Raw genomic sequence first — 21,075 nt, forward strand, 5'->3', positions numbered from 1 at the left:
CAGCCTCGCTGTGCACAGTCAGTCGACATTCTGGTGCATACCAGGGTCTCGAGTGTGGTGTCTGAACCAGTCTGCAGGAGGCTGAGCGACTCGCATTTCTCAGTGTGTACAGAGGGTTCTCAATCCAGTACATTCTGCCACCTCCCACCCATGAGAAGTCTGCGTCAGTCTCTCCCTCAGCCATCTGTCTTTCCGATTCAACAGTGACCAATTTAAATAAAAAGCCTAACACAAAAATCAGGCAAATATGTTTAATTTTTTAAAATAACTGATGGCAAAATAAAATATTTACATCACATCATACTGTGTAAACATGTAAGGTCTCTGTACAAAGAAATATACATGCAAAATAATGTAAAAATTTAACTGAAATAATAAAAGAAACAATACACAAATAAAAATCATGAGGTTACGAATACACATCCAGTTTTGAATCCAATTTCTTTTAAAAAGTTTCTGTACAATTTTACAAGAACCAACAAAAACCCAACAAAAGAATAAATAAAATACATTGGAAGCTGCAAAGCTTAACTACGCCAGTTTATGGCTCAAGACCCAGGTGTCTGGCTGGCTTGGGAAATGGGCTGGTCTCCTTTGTAGTGCAGTTCACACGAGAAAGATAAAAAGACATCCAGAAAACGTCAAGGGTGCCCAGAAACCCAGCCTCCTTGAGTTGAAAGGACTCCCCACGCCAGTGCGAATGCTGCCACAGTGACTCGGGCATTGGGTACCAGCCGCGGGGCGGCCAGTGCTTAATCGGCTTTTATTTCTTACCAAAAGCTCAAAACCCAGCCAATTTTTGTACAGAAAGTTGAAAGTCAAAAAGTCTAAAAAGTAGTAAATGTCCAGACTGATTTTGAGAAAAAAAATAATACTTTGGCATTCTGAATAATAGCATAATAAATTTTAAAACATTACCCTATTATCCAGTTTTATATTCAGAGTATGAAATCACTTTTTACAGTCCTCAAAACCAACAAGTTTCACGAAAAGTCTCCTTGAACTGATGGCACAGGGCTACGACCCTACCCACCCACCCGCCAACCCCAACACACACACAAAACCATAAAGCTCACCATACGAAGTATGTGCTTTTTCTATATATTTATTACAGGTACAACAGAGGTCTTCATAAATAGTTGCATAAAATGTTAAAGCCACAACATTGCACATGATATGAAGTAAAACCAAAAAACCCCCAATGAGTGCATTTACAGTATTTTCATCTGACTGTGTACTGCTCAACAATCTGATTGACGGCTTGGGGCAGGAACAGGGGGAGGGGCAGTGGGGCAGGACCCAACCTGATGTCTTCATTTGCTGGGCACACCCTCGGACCCCCAGAGGAAGCCCCAGGCGGTGGGTGGGGGGTGGGGAGGGGAGGCAGGTGGGAAAACCACAGACCGAAGGCAGGAACAGTCTTATATACAAGTAAGGCCTACATTTCATCAGAGCAAAACGATTCATTCTATTTTATGCAAAAGTTTGAGGTTGAATGCACGTTTCAGAAGCCACGTCTGGTGTGAGACGCACACAGACGAGGCGCCTGGAGAAGCTCAGAGCCGAGTGGACTCTGAGCCCTAGACAAGGCCGTGGGAGTGGCCGCCACCTGGGTGCGTCTTCCCCAGAGACGCACAGTATCTTTGTTCGTTAACACCAGTGGTTGAACATAGGCATTTTGTTTCCTTGAATAAATCTTGAAAACGTTAAATTTGCAAAATTCTATTCATGTTTGTTTAAAAAAGTATCTTTTTATTTTTTGCAGAAACCTGAATAAAATACTGTGATACAGCAATGCGACCTCTGCCTTGGGCAGAGTGTAAGTGGCGGTCCTCCACCCCAGCGCAGCTTGCAGCTCTGTGTCCAAGCACTGCTGAGCACAGCCCACTTGGAATGCAATTTCACACGATGAACATACCGGCAGCTGATCAGTTATATTTGCTTGTTTTTCTCTTGAAAATTCAGATTAACAGCTGATTGGCAGGTGAAAGAGAATGAGAAAGAACTTCTGGATAGGTCAAACTCTAGGCAGAAGCCTGCTCTGCAGAAAGTTTTTAATGCTACGGATAGGTCGAACATCATTCTGGTGTTTGCGCCGCTCAATGAAGGAAGTCAGTCTGGACGTGTCGAGGACGCCCGTGCTTCTGCCGTTGCCCGCCTGCAGCCACTGCTCCTGGAGGGCCAGCGCAGCCGAGGGACGCTTGGCGGGGTCCTCCTGCAGGAGGAAGCACACGAACTCCTTGGCCTTCTGGCTCACTCCTTTAAAGTAGTCATCTGGGAAGCTAAAGTCTAAGCGGCAAATGTTCAGGCAGGTCTCTTCCACACTGTCGTCCAGGAAGGGGGACACGCCACTAAGAAGTACGTATGTGAGCACTCCAACACTCCACGTATCTGAGGTCAGGGAGACAGGGTTCCCGAGGATGATTTCAGGGGCTGCGAATTCAGGGTTCCCCAGTAACTGGTGGATGTAGTAGGTCGTGTTGAGTTGAACAGCATCTCCAAAGTCAGCCAGTTTGATGGTTGGCTTGGCTAAACTCTCATCCACCAAGATATTCTCAGGCTGGAAGACAGAATACAACTGTCATTTTCAGACCAGTCCAATCTTAAGCTTACTCATGATGATTGGCGGGACTCTACGGTGAGGTGGAAGGAATCTATGATGTCAACTAGGACAAGCCATGCATGTGCAAAGCAGGCCGGACCCTCAGCTGCCCGCCCAGGGTGAGGAGGAAGAGACGACCCAGCGGAGCTGGGACCCAGCTTCACAGAGCAGCTCTCTCTGGAGATCTAAGGGCCAAGTAGCCTAATGAAACCAGGCTGCTTTCTGAAGCTGGCTGTTCATTTTCCTCCTAGCACCGAAGGGAATACTCTCTTTCCTGCCTAAGCTACCACTGCACCCGCCACACCCACCAGGCAACACTCATGGGGACTTTCTGAAAGTCGTGGAAGGCTGGGAGGGCTCCAGTGTTTTACCCAGTGTACTCTTGACTGTGTGCATCACTGAACGCAAACGCTTAGAAACAGAGATGAGCAACCAGTGCTAATCAGCTGCCCCCGCTACCCTTTTTGTCCCTAGTCGCTCGGGCACTCCTGGCCTGGCTTCAGAGGGGGCTCTGTGTCCCACATGGCCAAGCCGGTGTGCTCGGACCCCCCTTCACCTGCCCAGGGCCTCACCAACCTTTAGGTCCAGGTGTGCTATCCTGCAGTTGTGCAGGTACCGGACAGCTTCCAGAACCTCCCCCAGGTGCGCCCTGATCTTGCCTTCGGTGAGGCTTCCCCATCGCACCACGCAGTCCAGGAGGCGACCCTGGTCGGCCCTACAGAGGCAGGAACGGGTGACTGTTACGACGTGCTTTCCTTTCCAGACCTCTTCGGGCTAGTAAGAAGTAAACATGTCAGATCTGTCACCTGTTATGAATGTGTCATCAGGATCTCAGGGCTGTGCCTCTAAGGTGTGCCCAGACAAGGAGGGGGATTTTTGTGAAGCTCTGATGGGAAGACACGAGTGGGGAACATGGTGTCTCCATCTTAAGAGGGAAGCCAGGGGTAGAGCGGCCCAGTCAAGGGTCCAAATCTGCCTGTTGTGGGGGATGGCGTGGCCTGGCTGCCGGCAGTGCCAGGCACAGCAGGCATCCTGTGGTATCTGCTGAAGGAAGGCATGTAGACCATGCTTCTCGGAGCTGTAGTTTCCTTGCCTGTCAAATGGGCCATGGGAAGACTCACTGAGATCACGTAACCACAGGTTGGGCAGGAGGTGGCCCAGTCAGTGCTCAGCGTTGGACCCAGAAGGCTTTCTCCTCTGAAATTACTGTTCATACTAAAAAAACACTTCCCCAGCACTGCCAAGTGCCAGGGGCTCAACGCCTTCTAACAACTCATTTAATCCTTATGACTGTCTGTGAAGTGGGCCTTGCTGTACCCATGTGACACATGAGGAAACTCAGGCACAGAGAAAGCACGAAACTTGCCCAAGGTCCACCGCTCCAGGGTGGAGAAGCCAGGACTGGACTGAGGTGGTCTGGCCCCGCCTCTCTAAACACCGGCCTATGCTGCTCTTTGCAAAACAGAAATCTGTAGGAAGATCAGCTGCCTGTCTAGCAATGGGGAGTAGCCTGTGAGAACTGGAGTAATGTGTCATGAAAACATATCCTATGAACAGGATGGTGAGGCCAAACCATGTTGTTTCCCAGAAATGACGGCTGAAAGCACTGAAATGTCAGTCCAGAAACGAAGGCCTTGTAGATTGATGACAAGCACTCAAGCCACAGTCTTGTTAAAACTCCCCGGGGAAGGTGAGCAGTGGCTGTTGGTCACCGGCATCTGGAGCCAGAGAGGAGACCTCCCAGGTCCCGAGGCTCCCAGGCCAGGCCTCGGCTTGGACGTCAGCTCTTCCACATACGTCGCACCATGTCGGCCCCATGCCAACCCTTTGAAGCCAATGCTGCTTTTAAGGATACCCAGGGTGAGAAATGAGCCGATGAGAGGGAGGGCGGGGACTGAGGCCAGGCCCAGGCCCGTGAACCTCCTCTCCGTACACACTGCTTAGGCTCAGGTGCGCCCCACCGTCTGCCCTTCTGCCACGAGACGTATTTTCTATTCTTGGGAGAGGGGCTGGAAGCGGGTCCCCATCCCCGTGTTCTGGGGGAGGTTTTAGCTGTGCAGCCATGGGTGGGAGGCCTTCCTGAGACATCCAGTGTCACCCATGGCACACGCGCTGCCCGAGGAAGCTGGTAAGGCTGCATGTGGGGCCACACGGGACCCTGTGGCAGCCTTGCCCTAGGAAGGGTATGGGGAGGCATTCATAATTTCTTTAAGAAAAAAATGACAATAACTACAACATCAGGTACAGGGCCTGGAGGGAGCTCCTGCAGGCGAGGGGCCCCGAGCTGGAGTCTGCCCCTACATGATCCCATGGGGGTGCCCCGCTAATCCTGTCCTTCCACTGAAGAGCTACGCAAACTTTCCAAACAGCGGCAAAAGGTTTTACCCTTCCCCATGGAAAAGAAGTTGCAAATGAAAGTAAACGTATAAAATGACTCCCCCTAAAAAGGAGGAATCGACATTTTTCAAAGCTAAATGCACAGACGTTTGGGGCGGATGAATCCGTGGGGGTCGTCCCTGCCTTGTAGGAGGTTGGGCGGCATCCCTGGCCTCCAGTCACTCCCTGCCGGATGCACCCCCAGCTTGCGCTCTCCTGACATTTCCATGCGAACCCACACCTAGATGAGAACAGCTCCTGAGGGACACAGGTTTCCACTTTTCTTTACGTGACTGAATCATTTTCTGATCTTATGAAGGAGCCCAGTAAGTACAATGGTGCCAGTGGGGCAGCTCTGGTTCGTGTGCCCGCACCCCCTCTGTGGAGGACATTCTGCAGGGAGGTGCGTCTTACCCTCCCATCCAGCTGGCCTGCCCTTGGCAGGAGGCCTGAGGGGCAGCGCTGATCCGGGGTGAGCTGCCCCTGCACAGGCTTGGGGTATCAGGTCAGCCTCCAACCACTAATGGGGGCTTGGGTTCAGCACCAGAGACAGCCTGGCCTCATGGGACCTTCAGAAATGGGAGGGCGTCTCCGGGCGGCTGAGCGTGTCGGGCGTTCCACCCTAGGGGTGACTGTCCTTCGTCAGGCAGCTGCCCCGTGAAGACCACACTGCTTTCTGCCATTACTGGAAGGCTCGAAAGCTGTGGGCTATGGCAGTGAAGATGTTTTTTAGTTCTGTAAATTCTAAAAGCCCAATATCTATCCCTCTTAGAGAACAAACAGCAACAACAAAACCCCGAGGTGGCGGCAGAGAGCTGGGAGCGGAAGGCCAGGTGTGTACGCACATTTCTAAGACCAGGACGTAGCTGGTGGGGGTCTCGAAGGTGTCGAGGAGGCCGACGAGCAGGGGGTGCTGGAGGCTCTGCAGGATGCCAAGCTCATGGGTGACCTGGTCGCGCTTCATCAACTTCTTGTTCACAAACTTAGTGGCCACGGCTCGCTTGGTTCCTTTCTGATCACATTTCTTAACGACAGAGAATCTGCCCCTGTAAAATACGTCAAGAAGACCATTTGCAGAGGCTGCTGAGGTCTGGCACCGAGAAAGACTCTGTTATCCTAAATGGACTGGCTGTGTGGTGGCCCAGTCCTGTCCAGAGGCCCTGCTCTCCTGGCCACTCCACGGAGGAGCTGTGGTGCCATGGCCGTCCCCCAAATCTGACCTTGTCCCCGCAGCCACGCGATTCTGCTGGTCCTCCCTCCCAGGCAGCCTTGGTTTCCTCACATTGGTGGCGGCTTCCCAGCACCGTGTGTGGTAGAAGTGACAGGGCAAGACCTCTGAGCCTCGGCCTTGCCAGGTGGCTTCCCTCTGCTCCCCACAACGTGCAGAAGCCGGGATGTCTGCTCACGCCTCCCGTCAGCCACCCTTCCCTGCACGTTTGAAAGGAGTGTCTGCTGTGGTCACTGCCTCAGCCTCGACACTGTGGGTGTGAGTGTGGGGCAGGCACGAGGACCCTGGAGCTGAACCTGATGACCCACTTCCAGGGACTGGTCACACCTCAACGTGATCTGGATGAGGCTTTGGACCTCAGATGGGGGCCTGAGGTGGGTGAGTGCATTCTGCACACGTGAGGACCAGAGATGCGCCTGTAGTGGGCAGGCTGTGTACAGGGTTAAAGGCCATGGCTTTGCCACGTCTCTCACTCGGAGGCTGGGGCTGTTCCTCCCCTTGAATCAGGGCTGCCTGGGGCTGGCTCTGGCCCACAGGGTGTGGAGGACGTTGGTCGCTGATTTCTGAGGCTGGGCCTTCAGAGGCCTTGACGCTCCTGCTGTTCTGGAATGCCACTGCCCTCATGTGGGGAGGCCCAGGGTGAAAGTTGATGTGGAGAGAGGCCAGTGTCGCAGACAAGGCCTCTGACACACACGGGGCATGGTGCACCAGCTGACCAGGCCAGGAGGGGCCAACAGAGTAACGGCCCCATTTGCCCTCGGCACCAGAAGAAGGCACACGTCACCACTGTCCTAAGACAGCATGTGCTGGTGTGACTTTTTATGCAGCCAGAGACAGCTGACAGAGACATCAACAGGAGCCATGTGACCAGTTACGGCCTCAGGAATGGAAGCCAGAGGGCGCTGCTGCTGGAGTTTCTGGGGGAGTTCTTACAAAAGGACGAAGGAAAGCGGTCATGCTCCTTTGACCCTGCTCTTCCTGCCACATGGGACACAGCACCTGGATATGTGTGCTGTGTGGCCCTAGAGGCAGAGCCAAGAGAGCCGGGCTGTCTGATGGCACTGCTGGGCCACCCCTGGCGTGGCTGCCCCTCATGAAGAGAAAGAGCCCCCTAGATGGGAAACCTCTCTCTTAGTTTGTGCAGGAGGACGCTGATACCCCATCTGATTTTACTGTCACTCCTTGAAGTCTCCACGCACAAGCGAAACGTGAAGGACACAAGAGGATTAAGAACTATAGGAAGCGTTTGAAAGATTCCTGAACTCTCCTAAGGATGGCACAGAGCTACCACTATTCTACACGCACAGAGGGAAGCAACTTCTCCCCATCGAGGGGTGGCTTGTGGCATTCCGCCTCTCTGCTGGAACCCGAGAGGAAAACGGCTTCCTTACTTCCCCAGTGTTTAGCATCTAAAGGCAATGAGAGTTACGATTCAAATGCAAGACACACAGCTTCCAACTGCTGGCAAGATAACGCGGCTTAGCTTTAATCCACGCACTCTCTGGTATGTCTTCCCTGCACTCTACTCTTTCGGAAGGCATTCTGGGTTGTACCTCATACCTGCCAAGCTCAGCCACTTCACTGTAGAAGGAGTCAAAGTTGTCTTTCCAGGTCACCATGATCCCATCCATCCCTGGACCTGCAAGAAGAACAGCACCTGCCTGAACTTGTTTCCCGTGGAGCTTCTTGGGTAAGAAGGCTATCGCCACACACTGTCCTTCACAGCAGCTGCACATGGCCCCCCGGCACCTGCCACATGGCTCACATGAGTGGAGATGTGGTGGGTGCTTGAAGGACACACAGACACTGGGGCTTAGCGTGAAGGAAGAATGCAAAATATTTCACTAATAATTTTTCAAATTAAATACATGTTAGTAAAAACTGCTTTTACTTTTATTTTTAAAATGTGTTTACTAGAAAAATCTAAACTTGCACATGTGGCCTCTTTTTGCTTCTATTGGACAGCACTGCTACAGATGGTCCTCCCTGTTCACCTGGCCGCACTGCCTCAGGGCTAGGCTGTTCTCTCCTCCCCACGCCTCCTTTCACAGCCATGAGAGATCAAGAGTCCACAGTATTCACTTAACGTTCACAGAGTTTTACAGGGTTAATAAATCATAAATACACTACAAAGAGAATTTTATTAGGAAAGTGCCAACTGTAAATCACCTGTTAGTAATGAATCCTGTGTACACGTCCACAGGAACAGAAAGCATCCTTTCTAGAGTCTTCCTGTGAAAAGAAGCACTAAGTGGGGGAGCCCCACGTGGCCCCACTGCCAGGCAGCCCCTGGGAAGCACAGCTGCCACTGTGATTCTAAGCCTCCATGGGAGGCAGGCCCTCCTGACCCGGCTCATCCAGCCTCCTCTCCCCACTTAGTTCCTCTTTCAGCCCGCTCACCTGACCTGCAGTCCAGCCCAGGCTGAGCATCTGTCCACCCCTATCCTCACCTGGGCTTCTTCACCTCTCCCCAGGTTGTCACTGGGAATGTGTTTCCTTAAACCATGTCCAAGCTGACTTGTCTAATCGGGCTCCTCGGGGTGGCGGCCACCTCCTCCACGTGCCTTCCCTGACTCACTCATGGCTGGAAATCATCTCCTTGCATAGCAGTGGGCAGTCCCGGTGGGTGCCATGTGCTGCCAGCCAGCACTGCTGTCACAGGAGCGCTGCTGACCGCTACATGACTATAAGTGAACCCATGTCTGATCCACCTTTGCAGCCTCCCAGAAACCAGAAGAGTGCCTGGCACACACAAAGCCCCAAATCTTCACCGAAGGACACACGAGAAGCAACAATCACTTCAATCACGCAAACCAAAGGCTACGTTTCATTCTGCAGTCTTTTTTGTTAATGCTGGCACATTTGCACCCCTTTAAAGTGCTTTAGAAATGGTAAGGCTAATTCTGACTGTGTAGGTGAAGGAGTACTGACAGAGAATCATTAATCAAAATAAAATTATTTCACTAGGCAGATTTGAAGCATCTACCAAATCACATTAAAAAATACTGAACTATTTACGTAAAAGTATTTCTTCTTCTTCTTTTTTTTTAACTGAAAGGGCTTGTCTTTTTTAAATAAACATTTTTATTCGAGCATTACATATATACAGAAAAATGGACCAAACATAAATGGTGACTCGGTGCCCACTAACCAGATCCAGAGACAGAGCACCACAGTGGCAGGTGCTCCCCGGCTCCTCTAAAACACACCTTCCTTTCTCCCTGGTTTTTTTTTTTTTTTTTTTTTTTTTGAGGCCGGGTCTTGCTCTGTCACCCAGGCTGGAGTGCAGTGGTGCAATCTCAGCTCACTGCAACCTCAACCTCCCAGTGGCAAGTGATCCTCCCACCTCAGCCTCTAGAGTAGTGGGACACACACTCAGCTAATTTTTTGTATTCTTGTAGAGATGGGGTTTTGCCACGTTGCTGGTCTCCAACTCCTGGGCTCAAGCCATCTGCCCGCCTCGGCCTCCCAAAGTGCTGGGATTAGAGGCATGAGCCACTGCCCCCGGCACCCTTTTCTCATCAACAGAAGCTTCGGCCCTGGCTGGTGGCATGACAGGGCGCTCTCTGGATGATTCTCTTGGACACAGTTTGGGGGCCTGCACATGTCCTCAGGGTGCAGAGCCAATGCCTCCAGCCTCAGGACTCCCTCTCGTAGCCCAGATTCTGACCAGCTCCCTGCCTTGAGCCGGAGCTGGGCTTAGAAGAAGCCTTTGTTTCCTGAGCATCTGAGAACTGGGGCTCTGCAAGGCAGCCAAGGCTGGACAGAATGAGGGCACCCACCCCAGCTTGTGGGGGCAGGAATAGCCTCAGGCGGACAGGAGTGGAGCCATGGGTAGATTTAAAACAAAACACAAAATTACTGATGCCTGCAAACAAAGTGGCTTCTCTCAGAGAACAATTGGAAATAGTTAAGATCATCTTGGAATAGTCCACATAATTCTTCTGAAAACCTACGGTTGCAGCTGAATTTGTGTGACAGAATTAACCATATACTTGGATTATTTTCCCATTTGCATTTCCAGGGTATGAAGTCTTATTATTATTTTTTTTTTTTGAGACAGAGTGTCACTCTGTCACCCAGGCTGGAGTGCAGTGGCATGATCTTGGCTCACTGCAACCTCTGCCTCCTGGGTTCAAGTGATTCTCCTGCCTCAGACTCACGAGTAGCTGCGACTACAGGAGTGTGCAACCACGCTGGCTAAATTTTTGTATTTTTAGTAGAGATGGGGTTTCACCATGTTAACCAGGATGGTCTCTATCTCCTGACCTCGTGATCCACTCACCTCGGCCTCCCCAAGTGCTGGTTACAGGCGTGAGCCACCACGCCTGGCTGAAAAGTCTACCTTTCTAAAGTCCTTTAGCTTTTGCTAGTGATTTATTAAAAAAAAAAAATCACCTGTGTAATTTCTGTGTTATTTAAAAATTAGAAAATCTTTACTTTTTATTGTTTACTGCCAAATTCTAGATTTTAAAATTTCTTGTTCCATGATCCAAAAAAATCAGAACTTGTTTTCTGATTTAATGTTGTTAAAAACAGGAAATTAAGATACCTGGGACAAAAGTTCTAAGACAAATTCTGCTTACTGTCTACACACAGGGTGCTCTGGGACTCAATCGATCTTTTATTTGGGGTTTTATTTGTCCTCTGGAAGCAGCTCCATTTGTGGTGCAGCTGGAGGATGGACGGGAACCCTCAGAGCCCAGTACTGCACGGCCGGCCTTCCGCAAGATGGCAGCAGAGAGCAGCCCACGCCTTTCTCAGCAGCTATCTACATCAGGTAACTACAGAGCATTTTGAAAGGGCCTAAGATATGGGTTCTGCCCCAAGGAGCTTGCGGTTTAGCTGAGGAGAGAGAACAAGGTCTTCAGACCAGAGCAAGCAGGCCCCACGGCAGAGGCCTCCTAGCCAGATGCTCTGGACAAGCTGCTGAGCAGCCCTGGGCCTGGTTCCTCCTGGACAGGGTAAGGAGGGGGCGCATCCACCCAGAAGGGTTGCTGTTAGGGTCTCAGAGGGCCACAGTGCCTGCGCAGGCCCGGGACCCACCCACATCTCCTTTCCTGCTTTTCCCATGCCCATTCTACGTGAGACCAACCTAGACCAGATCCAGATTCAGCTGAGTGGCTGGATCTGAGTGTTTTGAGTACTAAGAGCACGGAAAGCAGCCTGCCCCCACTCAGAGGCTGGTTGGGGGGGGGGCCCTGGTGCCCCATGGTAGGCAGCCAGAGGCCTTCACCAGCCAGGCCCCCATCCTCCTCCGAGCAACAGGAGCTCTGGTGTCTCCCCCGACCTTACATAAGGTGCCGAGAGGTCACTCTGCTGTGCCACCCCAGACACTTTGGTCTGCTACTTCCAATTCTCTTTTGAAGCCCCACAGATGACTTATTGTTCTATCTGTCAGGCCACATGGAGTGCGAGGGCAGACTCAGGACTTCCGGAGACTCCTGGAAGACGTGCCCCACTGGGTCACGTAGACTCCTCGTAGCACGGTGCTTACCTAGGACCCTCAGGCTGGCCGACGATGAGGCTGAACCCATGTCATTGACAGCGATGCACGTGTAGATGCCGTCATCTTCCGTGGTCACGCCCACAATCTTCAGAGTGGCCTCTCCCAGGTCACTGCGGCACAGATGGGAACACACTGGGTGTGAGAAAAGCTGAGCACGTGGCCATCAGCGCTGGCCTCCTCCTTCAGGATCAAGGGAAGGCAGGAGCTCAAGTGCTGATGAGGAGCTGTACACCCCGGCGTGAAATGTGCTCTCAGGGAAGAAGTGGAGTGCCGAAGGCGGCCAAAGAAATCCATCCGTGAAGGAGGAATTTCCAGTTGCCAAGAGACAAGATGGTGCTCCCAGCCAGCGAAACCCACCAGGAGTGGGCCTCCCTCACCTGTAGGAGATGCTGTAGTGACCATCGTTGTTCAAGGTGTTGTGTTCAGGGCCCTTCCAGGTAATTGAGGCTTTGGGGCGGCCACAGACTCGACATCTAAGAACAACGGTCTCCCCTGTCTCACACGTGACCTCACTCAATGGAATGACGAATTCTGGGGGAACTGCACGGGAAAGGAGTTGGTAAAGGCCCATCAGTCCTGGCTCCTCCTCCACACCCACCCACATGTCCCCGACAGACTGATAGGACCTAACCTGCTCTGCACGCCTAGAGCGCCACGGAAAACCCATTTCCAGAGGCCACACGCAAGTACTCTGAAACATGCCCCATAGATCTAGAATCATCTCTACGACTACAAGAAAAAGAACAGAACTCACCGTCATAAATGTAGTTGGGATTGAGAAGCTGAAATGGAAACAGCAAACAAGCATTAACTGAAATCAGCTACTTTAAGGTGTATTACTTTCATTCCAGGGCTACAATTATTGTTGAAAGACTTGTACAAATTGACTTGCCTGGGCATCAATCAAAACAGACCACATTTTTCACTGCACTCAAAAGCTTCATGCACACTAATTTGGGTGGGTCTTTTTCTTCCTACCCACAAACACAAAAACACTGCTTAGACGTGTGTTTTTCTCATGCTACAGGCTGAGTCCAGTTGGTCCTCAGATGCCTTCCTAATGCAGAGCCACCAACGCCCTGGCTCCCGGCGCTCGGAGTCCCTTTCAGGAGATACCTTCTTTTTCTCCAGGCAACCCCTGCCGCAGGTGTCAGGCAATCTGATTACAGGACTCAAGCTGACTGAAGTTGTCCCCAGGGGAATCTGTCACAGCCGGGGAGCCCATATGCGCCCCCACATCTAGCCACTTCCCCTCTGCTCTAAGGCAGGAACACTGAAGGAAGCCTGAGCCATAGCTTCTCTGCATCTCCGCTGTTTCTGAGAAGCTAGTCTCTGTGCTTCATTTGCAAACCTAACCACGTTCTTTATAAGCCACAGGTGTACCTGCGGAAGTGTGCAGGGGTCTACCTGGTTCCTTGTAGGATTCACCCATCCCTGTGCCGGCCAGCGTAGTGCCCCTAACAAGACCCTACAGGACACACAGGGCACAGGGCTGGTGGGTGGGAGGGAGGTCATAAGCAAGACCACCTTCAGGTCTGCAGAGTCTCTGTCCTCCCTGATCCATTCTCTCATGCTGGGATGACACGGGCTCCTGAAGACCCCCGAACACACCTTCACAGATACCTTGTTGCTGAGTCCTTCCCGTGACTTCCTATAACCGTTCTCTAACTTGCCTTCCCTTTTGCCGTCTTTATCTTTTTTCTCAGATTTTTTCCTTAAACGGAGTGCTGTGTGCCAAGATGTTGACTTCCTAGGGGAAAAGAACACATTGTGGGTATGATGCCTTTCCAACATTCACCAAGTGCTACCTGGAAGTGTTAAAGAAAAGCGGAATATTCAACTTATGTGTGTGCAGGGGGATGGGAAATCCTCTACGAACAGTGACCTCTGTTAGAGAAAATGCTCCTGTGATTCTCCAGAACCAGGAGATAAAACCAACAATCTCTTCAAATTTGAGAATGAAAATATAAAGGTGCCTGTGATAACTGATTTTATGTGTAACTTGAGTGGGTCACAGGATGCCTAGATATTTGTTCAAACGTTATTCTGGGTCCTCCTGTGAGTGTTTCTGAGTGAGATGAACATTTGGATGGGTCCAGTAAAGGAAAGTGCCCTTTCTAAGGTGAATGGCCCTCATCCTACCAGCCGAAGACCTTAAGGGAACACAAAAAGTCTGGTCTCCCAAGGAAGAGGGCGTTCTCCAGCAGACTGTCTTCAGGCTCAGCCTGCACCACGTGCTCTCCTGGGTCTGAAGCCTGCTGGTCCACATTGCAGATTTGGACTTGCCAGTCTCCATAACTACGTGAGCTAATTTCTTATCATAAATCCATTTCTGGACAGGCATACCTTAGAGATACTAGGGATTCGGTTCCAGGCTACCACAATAAACTGAGTCACAATAAAGTCAGCCACATCAATTTTTGGATTCTTAGTGCATATAAAAATTGTTTATACTATACTAGAGTCTATTATGTGTGCAGTAGTATTATGTCTAAAAAATATACACACCTTAATTAAAAACACTTTATTTGCTAAAAAAAAAATGCTATCATTTGAGCCATCAGTGAGTCGTAATATTTTTGCTCGTGGAGGGTCTTGCCTAGATGCTGATGGCTGCTGACTGATCAAGGTGGTAGTTGCTGAAGGCTGGGGTGGCTGTGGCAATTTCTTTTTTTATTTCCAGACGGACTTTCGCTCAGTCACCCTGGCTGGAGTGCAGGGCGTGATCTTGGCTCACTGCAAGCTCTGCCTCGCGGGTTCATGCCATTCTCCTGCTTCAGCCTCCCAAGTAGCTGGGACTACAGGTGCCCGCCACTAAGCCCAGCTAATTTTTTTGTATTTTTAGTAGAGACGGGGTTTCACCGTGTTAGCCAGGATGGTCTCGATCTCCTGACCTCGTGATCCGCCCATCTTGGCTTCCCAAAGTGCTGGGATTACAGGCGTGAGCCACCATGTCCGGCCTTTTTCTTTGCTTTTTTCTTTTTTAAACTTTTTAAATTGTATTTTTAGTAGAGATGGGGTTTCACTATGTTGTCCAGGCTGATCGCGAACTCCTGACCTTATGATCCACCCGCCTCAGCCTCCAAACGTGCTGGGATTACAGGTGTGAGCCACTGCGCCTGGCCTGGCTGTGGCAATTTCTTAAAGTAAGACAACAAGAAGTTTGCCACCACTCCCCGTGTTACAAAAGACTTCCCTGCAGCAGGTGACACTGACCGCATTATACCCAGAGAAGAACTTCTTTGGAAATTGGAATCAATCCTTTCAAACCCTGCTGTTGTATTATCAACTAAATTTATGTAATATTCTAAATTCTTTGCCAGCATTTCAACAGTGTTCACAGCCTTTTCACCAGGAGTAGATTCCATCTCAGGAGACCACTTTCTTCGCTCACCCCTAAGCAGCAGCTCCACAGCTGTTCAAGTTTGATGATGAGATTGAAGCTCTTCAAGCCACATTTTCAGGCTCCATTCCTGATTCTATTTTCCTTGCTGTTTCTGCCACATCTGAGTTATTTCCTTCACTGAAGTCTTAAAACCTTCAAAGCCATCCATGAGAGTTGAAATCAACTTCTTCCAAACTACCGCTAATTAATTGTTAACATTCTGACCTCCTCCCATGACTCATGAGTGTTCTCCATGACATCTGGAATGGTGACTCCTCTCCAGAAGGTTTTCAGTTTACTTTGCCCAGATCCACTGGAGGCATCACTGCCTATGTTAGCTATGGCATTACAAAATGTATTCATGTATTTCTTTTTCTTTCTTTCTTTTTTTTTTTTTTTGAGACAGAGTCTTGCTCTGTTGCCCAGGCTGGAGTGCAGTGGCATGATCTAGGCTCAATGAAACCTCTGCCTCTCAGGTTCGAGCAATTCTCCTGTCTCAGCCTCCCAAGTAGCTGGAACTACAGGCACATGCCACCACATCCAGCTAATTTTTGTATTTTTAGTAGAGATGGGGTTTCACCATACTGGTCAGGCTGGTCTCGAACTCCTGACCTCAGGTGATCCGTCCGCCTTGGCCTCCCAAAGTGCTGGGATGACAGGCGTAAGCCAGCATGCCCAGCCCAAAACGCATTTCTTAAATAAGACTTGAAAGTCGAAATTACTCCTTGATCCATGGGCTGTAGCACGGATGTTGTCTTAGCAGGCAAGAAAGGAACATGAATCTCCTTGCACATCTCCATTAGAGCTCTCGGGTGATCAGGTACATTGTCAAAGAACAGTAAAATTTTGAAAGAATTTTTGTTTCTGAGCAGTACGTGTCGACAGTGGGCTTAAAATACTCAGTAAACTGTGTTGTAAATACATGGTGTACAGATGTGCTGTCAGCCAGGCTCTGTTGTTTCATTTCTAGAGCACAGGCAGAGTAGATGCCTCTGCCACAGCAGGCATTCCAGGGGGAGGAAGAGTTTTTTACAACTCTTACAACCACCACCAAATTCAGTAAAATACTACTCAATGCAGCAAAACCGGCTTCATGTTTCTTAATTGAATTAGCCTTTTGGTATATAAGTTGTGATGATTAGCATGATTCTTAAGGACCCCAGGATTTTCAGAAGGGTAAATGAGCATTGGATTCAACTTCACATCACCAGCTGCATTAGCCCTAACCCTTTTATGTTACAGGATTAGCTTTCCTTAAACCTCATGAATTAACCTCTGCTAGTTTGCAACTTTTCTTCTGCAGTTTCCTCATCTCTCTCAGTCTTTATAGAACTGGAGAGAGATGGGGCCTTGTTCTGCGTTGGGCTTTGGCTTAAGGCAAGGTTGTGGCTGGTTTGATCTTCTATCCAGACCACTCAAACTTTCTCTGTCTCAGCAAAGGCTGTTTTGCCTTCTTACTATTTGTGTGTTTAGTGGGGTCGCACTTTTATTTCCTTTGCATTCACAATTTTGCTAACTGTTTGGTGCAAGAGGCTTAGCTTTCGGCCTATATTCACTTTTGACATGCCTTCCTCACTAAGCTTCTGGGTTTTGACTTAAAGTGAGAGACACATTACTCTTCCACTTGAACATTTAGGGGCCACTGCAGGGTTATTAACTGGTCTAATTTCGATATTGTTGTGTCTCAGGCAGGCCTGAGGAGAGGGAGACACATGGGGGAATGGACAGTTGGTGGAGCAGTCAGAACACACATTTATTACGTTTGCCATCTTGTATGTGTGCAGTTCATTGTTCCTCAATACAATTATAATGGTAATATCAAACATCACTAACTACATATCACCATAACAAATACAATAACAAAATGTGTGAAATATTTGAGAATCACCAAAATGTGACACAAATACAGAGTGTGAGCACACATTGTCGGACAATGGCACCGACAGACTTGCTTGACATAGGGTTGCCACAAAACTTGCGTAAAAAAGGCAATGTCTTCAAAGCACATTAAAGCAAAGCACACAAAAAACCGGGGTGAGCCTGTGTCTACGCCGACATCTCAGTACGCTCCCTACTGGTCCTGCTCCTCTGAAGGACCCCGACTAATATGGGGCCTGAGAATGTATTTCAGAGAAACAAAGATAGGGGATATTTTCCCCTTAGGTTTCTTAAAAAGAAAAACAACAACACTTTCTTGAGTTATGACTAACACAAAAAGCTGTCAAATGGGATTCCTGAACAATGTGCTAGAACAGGCTATTTCTAAATGCAGATTATTCAAAGACCCTGTGAGTCTGAGTGTGTGAGATGGAAGGCCGTCCATCTTCCCACGTGCTCAGAGCTGAGCCTGTACTAACACACCAGCGCGGCTCCCCCTTCCACATGCTTACCCTATCCGAGATCGTGTGCCTCATGGGCGCTGCGCCCCCTCCCTCTGCTGCCTGCCAGGCCACCGTTACTGTCAAGCACTCACTTGAGAGTCCCGTCGGGGTTCTCCACGATGACCGCACTGGTGTGGCCCAGGACAAAGCCCGGAATCCAGCCCTCGGCTGCGGGGCACTGGTCAGTGGCGGCTCGGAACACCAGAAACATGTTCTGCTGGTTGCTGGCCAGAATTTGAACGACCTCTCCTTGGTAGACGTTGATCTCATCCTCCTTCACTGCCGTGTAATCGTGTGTCACCAACATGGTGGAGATGTTGCTACTGCTGCTGCTTTCACTCTGCAGAGGGACAGAGGAAGACAGAGAAAGGCAGGGAGGAACTGAAACGAGACCTGATCACGTGAAATCCCTTGTCAGTGTGCCCCATGGCACCATGACCCTGTGCAGGGCTCACCAGGCCGGCACTGAGAAACTTTCAACGTTTCCTTTACCCTCTGGCTAACTGTGTGCATCTATTTCAATACCTGAAAATGCGATTTCTCTACAAAGCAATTTAGGGATGCTCTTAAAAAATTCACTGCAATAATGACTCTTTGGTTTTGGAAGCTCGTTGCTGACATGCTTAATCATTTCTACTTCTTCTCTTTAAAAAGAAGAACATGGAAACCCTGAACGTAAATCAATCACTATTCTGCTTGGATGGAGAGTGACTCTGCCTCCAGCGTATGAACTTGCTGGGTGTCCCTCTTAGGAGCTTGCATGACTCAAGTGTCCCCAAGGCTCTGCTGCTATGGGAACACATCACAAAACATCCCAGGGCCGCTCGCCACAGGTGCTGTGACTCAAGCTCTGGGAACGGATTCTGGTGTGGGATGTGTACCCCCACCCTTATGCCGCTGCCCCCGTGGGACCCGATCTCTTCAGTCACAGGGCTGACATGCAGCAGGAACTCAGTATGTGGTGAGTGGCCCAGTCCATGAGGCAAGATTGCAATAGCAAGACAGAAGATTTCTTAAGACCCTACCCATGCCACACACAGAGTGGTGGCAGCTGCTGAGGAGAAGAAACACAAACGGCAGTGTTTGTCCCAAACTCCCAACTAGTGCGTGGCCTATGGTTCTGGGTGGAGAAGAAATGCAGATCCCCTGACAACTCCTGAAGCTGCATCGTGCCCAAGTCCCCTCTATCTAGTCAGGACGTGAGAAACAGCATCTGGCGCCTCGTTCCCGTGAACTTGTGCTCAAAGGCTTCCACTGAGGGTACTGTCGGGGTGTTCATGGATTCCCAAGACTCCAAAGGTGCTAGCTTCTGCTGGGCTCTCCGACGCCCTGGGCAGATCCCGGGCGAGTGCAGATGCAATCAGCCAGACAACCCTGCTCTACCGCCTTTCAGCCCTGGTCTACTGAGCCAGTATCAGGACATGCTGGAGCAGGTGGTGGACTGCTGTAGCTGGCCGAGAGGACCAGAGAGGAGAGACCTCTAGCCCTCCTCCACGAGGTCAAGCCTGAGAAAGTCAACACGCCAGCCACTGGGAATTCTAGGTGCCAGGGCTATGAATCTAGACCTGTGGTGCATACTTAAAACATGGTGGTGCTACCTAGCTCCTGTTCCTTGTCTCTGCCATGGAGGAGTGTGCCTCCTGTTCTTGTCCCTGTGGGTGCCCACTGGTTGCCTGTGGCCCCTCAGCAAAAAAGGATGCGGTACAGGGCAGGCTTTGGCTTGTGCATACTCATTCATGCATTATACTTTTAGCATGGACTTTAGTATTCTGACTTATATGGCAATGCTCAAGAGTTTTGACATTACAAAGCTAAATTCCCAAGAATATTTAAAAAAAACACAACTTCTGCAGCATACCTGCTTTTGGTAATATACCAAGCTACAATCTCATAATTAGAGTATTTTGCTACTAGAATCATAACTATTAGTATTTTCTGAGCACCTCCTATGTACTAGGCATTTCAAAGTCTATCCTACTTAATTCTCACCACCACCCCCCCAGTGGGCGTGGTTATCAGTCTCTCAGAGTGGAAGGTCAGTGAGCTGGCACTGGCCACCTGGCCTGTGCAAGAAAGGCAGGACTAGAGTGACTCCAATGTGTGTGCACTTTTATTGCTGCCCAATAAAGGAGGCCAAAAGGCTAGACCACACAGCCACAGGAAGGACTGGTGCAGTCATGGTTTGGGTTGATCCACATGCATGTCACTCCTGCTCTCAGCAGAGCTTTGCAGAGGCTGCACATCTAAAGGGAGAAGAAGGAGCCGGGCTGTGGGCTGGGCACAGCTGCTTGACTGTGACCACAGACAGCTTGACAGAAGTGGTCAAGGACGAAGGAGGCCTTTGCAGATCTCCAGGGGGACAGAAGTGCCAATACGTGGGGGCCGGGCAGGGCTGCGGCCCCTTCTAACTGATATACTTCAGAGTCCTGGAGGGCTTTTTTTTTTTTTTGAGACGGAGTCTCCCTCTGTCATCCAGGCTGGAGTGCAATGGTGTGATCTTCCGAGTTCAAGCAATTCTCCTGCCTCAGTCTCCCAAGTAGCTGGGACTACAGGTGCGTGCCACCATGCTGGGCCAGTATTTTTTTATTTTTAGTAGAGATGGGGTTTCATCATGCTGGCCTCGAACTCCTGACCTTGTGATCCACCCGTCTCAGCCTCCCAAAGCGCTGGGATTACAGGTGTGAGTCACTGTGCCCAGCCTGGAGGGCATTTTTAAAGCCCCACTTCGGAGCTCTGGAGTCTTCCTAGGCCTCTAGGGCCTTTCTGTAAGGCATTTTGACTTGTCTGAAATCCTGTTCAGTGAGTTCCCTTTCCAGGTTCCCTGCCACATGAGAACAAGTGGGAAGAGGAAGAGAGAAAGCAAAGGCAACTTTCCCAACCTAAAGCTCGTGGGAACACGTGCCCTCTGCAGACTGTGCCTTGGCCTCAGAGACAGCATTCGGGATGGAGCCAGGGTGTGGCCATTTTTCATGTCTTCTCATGAATGTCCAGAGAAGACTGGCATTGGCTCCTGTCTTGGAGCAGTTGAAGTGTTAATTTTGAAACACAGCCTCTGAAGTCTCCTGTGCTGAATGGGAATGTGTCCAGGCTATGATGAGCTCCAGATGCTAACTGGCAGATTCAGTGAGGGTCACAGCTATAAGGCCACACCTGAATATTGAGTATCCAACTAAGTGCTGATGGGTATAGCCCGTCACTGGGTTGACTGCATCTCCCCACCACCCCCCACCAGACTCAAATCTGTGCTCACCCACCTAGCATACTTGTCTACCTAGCATGCCCAACTTAACTGAAAGGCCGCCTTGCTCTGCAGGACACAGTATGGTGGCCATGACAGCGGATGCCTACCCGGCCATTCAATTGTAAATAAATGTATTAAGACCCATTTGTTAATTTCTTCCCCAATTAAATATAGAGTTTAACAAAATACATAACAAAAAATAGTAGGAAAGGATAAGACCAAGTCAAACCAATAAAGGCATTAATAAGTCCAGAGGAAAGAGAAAGACATGCAAAAGCTAGATTTTTTTTTAATATAAAGAGAGACACAGACCCTTTTAGAGAAATGTATTTAAAAATTTATAAAGCGTTCAA

At 49.9% G+C, this 21,075-nt stretch overlaps 1 protein-coding gene across 4 annotated transcripts in view; it reads right to left on the reverse strand.

Moving 5' to 3' along the window:
* Nucleotides 1-237: 237 nt before the first annotated feature.
* Nucleotides 238-21,075, reverse strand: part of LOC105492335 (trio Rho guanine nucleotide exchange factor) — a 368,213-nt gene continuing 347,375 nt past the window's right edge. For all 4 annotated transcript variants that reach the window (XM_071099091.1, XM_071099090.1, XM_071099092.1 and 1 more), the window contains exons 49-57: nucleotides 17,574-17,821; nucleotides 13,327-13,465; nucleotides 12,470-12,497; nucleotides 12,093-12,255; nucleotides 11,704-11,825; nucleotides 7,767-7,845; nucleotides 5,824-6,024; nucleotides 3,179-3,317; nucleotides 238-2,560 (exon numbers count right to left, since the gene is read on the reverse strand). In XM_071099091.1, coding sequence (XP_070955192.1) covers nucleotides 2,018-2,560; nucleotides 3,179-3,317; nucleotides 5,824-6,024; nucleotides 7,767-7,845; nucleotides 11,704-11,825; nucleotides 12,093-12,255; nucleotides 12,470-12,497; nucleotides 13,327-13,465; nucleotides 17,574-17,821 — 1,662 coding nt within the window. In that variant the 3' untranslated portion in view covers nucleotides 238-2,017. The remainder of the gene's footprint in view (nucleotides 2,561-3,178; nucleotides 3,318-5,823; nucleotides 6,025-7,766; nucleotides 7,846-11,703; nucleotides 11,826-12,092; nucleotides 12,256-12,469; nucleotides 12,498-13,326; nucleotides 13,466-17,573; nucleotides 17,822-21,075) is intronic.

Source organism: Macaca nemestrina, chromosome 6, assembly GCF_043159975.1.
Source record: "Macaca nemestrina isolate mMacNem1 chromosome 6, mMacNem.hap1, whole genome shotgun sequence".
Taxonomy (NCBI): Eukaryota; Metazoa; Chordata; class Mammalia; order Primates; family Cercopithecidae; genus Macaca; species Macaca nemestrina.